General features: G+C 53.2%; 1 protein-coding gene across 1 annotated transcript in view; it reads right to left on the bottom strand.

Annotated features, from left to right (window-relative positions):
- Positions 1–1677: 1677 nt before the first annotated feature.
- LOC106816460 (TGF-beta receptor type-1-like) overlaps positions 1678–6047 on the bottom strand; it is a 6496-nt gene continuing 2126 nt past the window's right edge. The window contains exons 4-8 of the mRNA XM_014821083.1: positions 5954–5994; positions 5503–5672; positions 4806–4914; positions 4418–4548; positions 1678–3119 (exon numbers count right to left, since the gene is read on the bottom strand). Of these exons, the coding sequence (XP_014676569.1) occupies positions 2991–3119; positions 4418–4548; positions 4806–4914; positions 5503–5672; positions 5954–5994 (580 nt within the window). The 3' untranslated portion in view covers positions 1678–2990. The remainder of the gene's footprint in view (positions 3120–4417; positions 4549–4805; positions 4915–5502; positions 5673–5953; positions 5995–6047) is intronic.

Raw genomic sequence — 6047 nt, 5'->3', positions numbered from 1 at the left:
CGGCGGCGGCGAAAGCTCTGGCCGCCCGCGCTTGCTCGCTCGCGAACCGTGCGACGAGGAGTCGAGACGACCCAGCCCCGGGGTCAACGCTCCACCCTACGCCCTCTCCTCCTCTCCCCATGCCACTCACAACCACTGATTCACTCAGGAACACAGATGCGTGAGAGACCGACCGACCGCCGGTACCCGCCCGCCACCAACAACACCAGGTGGCGCACCATCCTGCCGCCGACCACACCAGGTGGCGCTGCCTGCTTCGGATCGGTAGCCTAGACAAAATGGCGTCGGGAGCGATCCTTCAATTACAGCCATAAGCATAGAAAACCCTACGATGAGGTTAACCTTTATCTGTGATCGATCTGTAGTCTGTTATCAGTGTAGAAAACTGGTAGTTCACCATAATCTGTGACCAGGAACCTATAAAACTGGTGATGGAGTTCATATTTAACAGTGACCAGGAGCGCAGAAAACCCAGTGATAGGGTTAACCTTTATCTGTGATCGAACAGTGTAGAAAACCCTGCGATCGAGTTAACATTTATCTGCGACCAGGAGCGTAGAAAACCCGGTAATGGGGTTAACCTTTAACTGCGACCGATCGCGTAGAAAACCGGCTTTGAACCTGTAACCAGGAAGCTGGAAAACCCAACGATGGGGGGGTCAGTCAGGTCGCCGTTAATTCGCACGCCCTCTCTCCCTCCGCGCCCGCCTGCGCGCGAGCGAGCGAGCGAGCGTTCGTCCGACGAGAGGTACAAAGTGTAAATGGCAAGAGAGAGAACCCTGCGATCTGAGAGGTAGGAGGGAGAACCTGATATCATCCTAGAACGTTACAGTAAGAAAGAGCGAGAGACAGAGAGACGAGACACGCACGTGTGAGACATGCGCGCCCATTGTCAATTCGACCGGACAACCACGATTTTTTTCGGCACAACCACGATCTCTGCCGCCGCTACACGCGACGCCCTCTATCCGACAATCGAGTCGACAGACAACGATTTCCGACGGCCGAAAGAGAAAAAAAAAAACTTCCTCCCTCTAGCGGAACCTATTTCGCTCCCGCACATGCCACGGATGCCACGCCATGTCTGTAAAACCTTGTCGCGCGATACTCTCGCGCAGTCTCGCCCGCGCGGCGGAAAAAACATCCGGAGACGACGACGACGGAGGGGGAAAAACGACGATTAAAAAACGATAAAGAAGAGTAGTGGCGAAACAACGCCCGCGCGCGAAATAGAGACGCCTGCGCGGCTCTGTCTAAAACAGACGTGTCTAAACGCTCGCGCCCCGTCCCGACGAGAGAAAAACAACAACAACAATAGAACAGCACGATCTCGTGCACGGAACTTGCCGTCAACCTTTTTTCGGCCGCCAGGGGTCGCTCCGATTAAAACCGCGGCGGGAGCGGCAGGCATCTTGCCCGCTCGCTTGAGATTTCCTCCATCCGTCCAGCTCCATGATTTGTCGTCGGCGGTGACAATTATAAACACGATTCTACATCGACGCCAACGACGCCATCCTGGCGCTCTACACCAACTTAGACCGGCGCCGGCGCGCGACGCTCGGGCGCCGTCGCGACCGCGGCCGCGTCTAACAGCCCCCGGCAACGACCGAGGGGGAGGGGAGTTTTCTCCCTCCCTCCCTCCTTCCCTCCCCCCTCCCTCCCCCCGTCGTACTGGCGTTGATCCGTGAGTCCCTCAAAACTACTCTCCACCCGCGCGATCGCGCGAATAAAACACGAGGCGTTCCCTCATACACTAAAAACACCCGTAGTACTAACACGAGAGAGAGTAGTAGTAGTAGTAGTAGTAGTAGTAGTAGTAGTAGTAGTACTAGTAGTAATAGTAGTAGTAGTAAGAGTACTAGTAGTAGTAGTAGTAGTAGTAGACGTAGCACGCACGAGATATAACAGTGAGATTAAATTCTATCACAGCCAAGCGATGCAGATGCCGCAGCGGCCGCCGCACTACACTGGCGGGCCGCATAACACAACATATAGTAGCCACAGCACTGTACAATTTCTCCCCCGCCGTCGCGCGCTGCGACTCCCGGCCGGTGGGGCCAACGTCGGCTCGACGCCCCGTCACTCGCGAGCGCGTGGAGCCATCTACGGGCGGCGGGGGAAACTAACGGCGGATCGACCGGTTGCCGGAATCCGCATCTAGCGAGCGAGGCGGGTAAGCTACGCGCTGTGCGCGCGATTAAAAACGTTCACTTGTTTCACAAGTACGACTGCAAAAAGCTGCAAACAACAACGTAAGATACACGCGCGCCGCGAAAAAGAAAAGAACGCCGCGGGAAGCTGGATAAATATGGACCTTCGTACCTACGACTACGTACGAAAATTACACCTACGTTACGCCTTAACCTAGTCTCCTTCTTGCTCTTCTTCTTCCTCCTAGTCTTCTTCTTCACAGTAAAACGCAAAAATGTCTGTGCATCATATGCCACACACACACACACACACACGCGCGCACACTACTATAAACTGACAACAAGAGTTAAGGTCCAGCCAACGAATACATGCCGACATGTGGTGATAGGATCTTCACACCAAGCAGCCCGCGTCCGCGCGCACAACAACACCCTTCTACAAATGCTCACTACTAATTACACTGATTAATATATATATTGTATATATATATATGTATATATGCGTATATGCCTATATATATATATATATAAACATACACGCATATTTATATATGTATATATATATGTATAGCTATACATCTGTCCTCCAATCGAGAGCAAGTCATCAGACTTTGTTCGTTCCTTGAATAACGTGTGAAGCGTCGTTGTTGAACAGACATCTCTCCCTCCTCCTCCTCCTCCTCTTCCTCCTGTTCCACGGTCGCCACGACGATGGCAGAGAGAGATAGAAAGAGGCGGAGAAACTTCCGGCGACGAACAAAAAACGGCGAGACGAAAAACGCGTCGGTCCGCCAGCAGGGGGCGCTACTCGATCGATCCCTTGCCCGCCAGCAGAGGGCGCTACTTAAACTTGACGTCCTCGTTGAACCCGAGGCTAGCGAGGGTCTTCTTGATGCGCAGCATGCTGAGGCGGGCAGCGCCGTTCTGGTACCAGCACTCCTTCATCAGCTTAGCCATCACCCGCAATGCCTGCAACAACGAGGAGTGCATGAGAGAGGGAGGGTGAAGGAGAGAGAGAGGTGGAGAGGGTGAGGGAGAAAGAGAGAGGGAGGGAGAGAGAGAGAGAGAGGGGGAGAGGGTGAGGGAGAAAGAGAGAGAGAGAGAGAGGGGGAGAGAGCGAGAGAGGCATATATATATATAGAGAGAGAGGGAGGGATAGGGAGGGAGGAAGAGAGAGAGGATGATGGGGGTTGCCGTACAGGGTAGTTCTCGCTTCTAGCTTCTCGCCTCGTTCTGTGTCTGTCCAGCGGTCGATCATGGCATCATCGCTCACACTTCTCACACGATCAATTAACGGATAAAAACTTAATTAACAACACGAACGATGACTGAAATTCGGACTTCTCTCATCTCCTTCTAGGGTCCAGTGGTGGGACACGGGATTATCGCTCGCCGACCGCGATTCTTACACGATCAATTGACGATCAAATCAACTTTTCTCGTTTTTTGCCTCATTCTGCATCCGCCCACCGGTTGATCACGACATTATCTCTCATTACACGGTCAATTCACGAACAAAAACTTAATTAACACACGACAAACGACGATTGAAATTCTCTCTGTCTCTCTATCGCTCTCTCTCTCTCTCGATTCTCTCGTTCTCTCTTCTCTCTTCGACATTCTCTCGTTGCTCTCTCTCTACTCGTCGCAGTGGGGTCTTCTCGTTGATCGTCTCGGTCTCTCCTCTCGCTCTCTACTCCTGCACTCTCACTCCTCTCCTTCCCTCTCCCTCTATCTACCTCACTCTCACGTCTCACACTCTCATCTTCACTACTCTCACTTCTGCACTGTCACTCTCACTCTCACTCCTCACTCTCACTGCTCACCTCCTTCCTCTCATAGGCTCTTCACGTCGGCCATCGCACCTCTCTCTCGTCTCTCTTCCTCCTCTCACTCTGTCTTCTCTCTTCTCTCTCTGCCTCTTCCCTCTACTCGGTCGTTCTCTCTCTCTTCATCGACTTGCTACCTCGCTACCCTATCTATTCTCCTCTCTTCCGCTCTTTCTGAAGCATCTGCTCTCTATCTGCTCTCGCCTCGCTCTCTCTGCACCGTCTTTCGTCTATCGCGCACGGCTCTCGCTCATCTCTTTCCTCGGCCAGTTTGCCTCTCTCGCACGCTCTCTCTCTCTCTGTCTGTCTGTCTCCCTCTCTCTCACGCTTTTTCTCGCGCATGCTCTCTCTCGCTCTCTGTCTGTCTGTCTCTCTCTCGCTCTCTGTCTGTCTGTCTCTCTCTCGCTCTCTCTACCTCTCTCTCTCTCTTGATCTTACCTCGTTCTGTGTCCAGCGGTTGGGTATGGATGGCCGCAGCTTGTCCTGACACACGACCTTCCTCATCTCCTCCAGCGTGGGGTCGGGGGGAACCATGTCGTAGTACGGCAGCTGGTAGTCCTCACAGATGCCTGCAAACGTGCCGAGATGCTATACCACGTGCTCTCTATCTCTGTCCCACACTCTCTCGCTCACACTCTCTCTCTCTCTCTCTCCTGCTCTCTCCCCCTTCCTCTCTCCCCCTTCCTCCCCCCCCCACGGCAGTTGGTGGTCCTGACAGATGCCTGCGAACGTGCCGAGATGCTATACCACGCGCTCTCTCTCTCCGTCTGTCTCTCTTCCTCTCTCTCTCTCTCCCCTTCGATCTGCACATCCATGTGGTACTGACCTTGTACTTTGGTGCGCCAGGCGATCTCCCACAGCACAAGGCCGAACGAGTAAACGTCCGCACGCTTGAACGAGTCGAAGTGAGTCATGTTCATCGTCTCATCGAGTACCTGCGGGAAGCAAAGCGTTCCATATGCAACAAATTGTATGCAAAAAGTTGTATGCAACGCGTCACACGCGCTCTCTCAACGCGTAACAACAAAAAACACCACTCAGCACAGTCCAGCAGTATAGCACGTATATATACATACAACTGATACGCACTCCTAAGCCTTTTAGATTTTGGACATCAGATCACTCACGACCCCCCCCCCCCTTTACCTAACGCAAACAACCGCGCAGAGATGCCAACACATATTTGAAGCAATCTGTAGTTTCTGGCCATGAAATTAGTAGTTCGAGGGTCACGTAGTGACCAGAGTTTGCTAGGGGGGTCCGGCATACCCCCCAGAAAATTTTTTGATTCTGAGATGCAATTTCCTGCATTCTGAGGGTCAAAAATGACAATAAATTGACAAAAAATGACAATAATTGACGAAAAAAGAATTTTTTTCGATCACAGTGAAATTCGTAGTTTGATACAAACTCGTCGTAGTGGTGCAAAAGGAATAGAAATTCGTATAAAATATGAATAAATCGTAGTGGTTGGCATCTCTGACCGCGGACGACCGCCAGGGGGCGCCGCGCCGGCGTCTCACCTCGGGCGCCATGTAGCGCTTTGTGCCGACGCGATTGTTCTGCGAGATGTTGATCGTGTCGGTGACGGAGTCGTGGCAGACTGCGAGGCCGAGGTCGGCGATGCAGCAGGTGCCGTTCTTGATGAGGATGTTCTTACTCTTCACGTCGCGGTGAGCGATCGCCGGCTTACCTGCAACGCACACACGTGAGTCAGAGAGAGAGTGGGAGAGGGGGTGAGCGGGAGAGAGGGAGAAGGGGAGAGGGGGAGAGGGGGAGCGTGACTCACCGTGGGTGCCTACGATCTCCATGTGCAGGTGCGCGAGGCCGCTGTGCGTGTATGTGTGTGTGTGTGTGTGACATACATACACACACACACTGTGTGTATGTATGTATGTGTGTCTGTGCGCGTGCGTGTGCGCATGCGCGTGGAGGAGGGACAGGGCAGAGAGGGACAGAGGGAGCGTGACTCACCCTGGGTGCCTACGATCTCCATGTGCAGGTGCGCGAGACCGCTGTGTGTGTATGTGTGTGTGTCTGTGCGCGTGCATGTGCGTATGCGCGTGGA

Source organism: Priapulus caudatus, unplaced genomic scaffold, assembly GCF_000485595.1.
Source record: "Priapulus caudatus unplaced genomic scaffold, Priapulus_caudatus-5.0.1 Scaffold1387, whole genome shotgun sequence".
Classification (NCBI taxonomy): Eukaryota; Metazoa; Priapulida; class Priapulimorpha; order Priapulimorphida; family Priapulidae; genus Priapulus; species Priapulus caudatus.
This window is presented reverse-complemented; position numbering and strand designations above follow the sequence as displayed.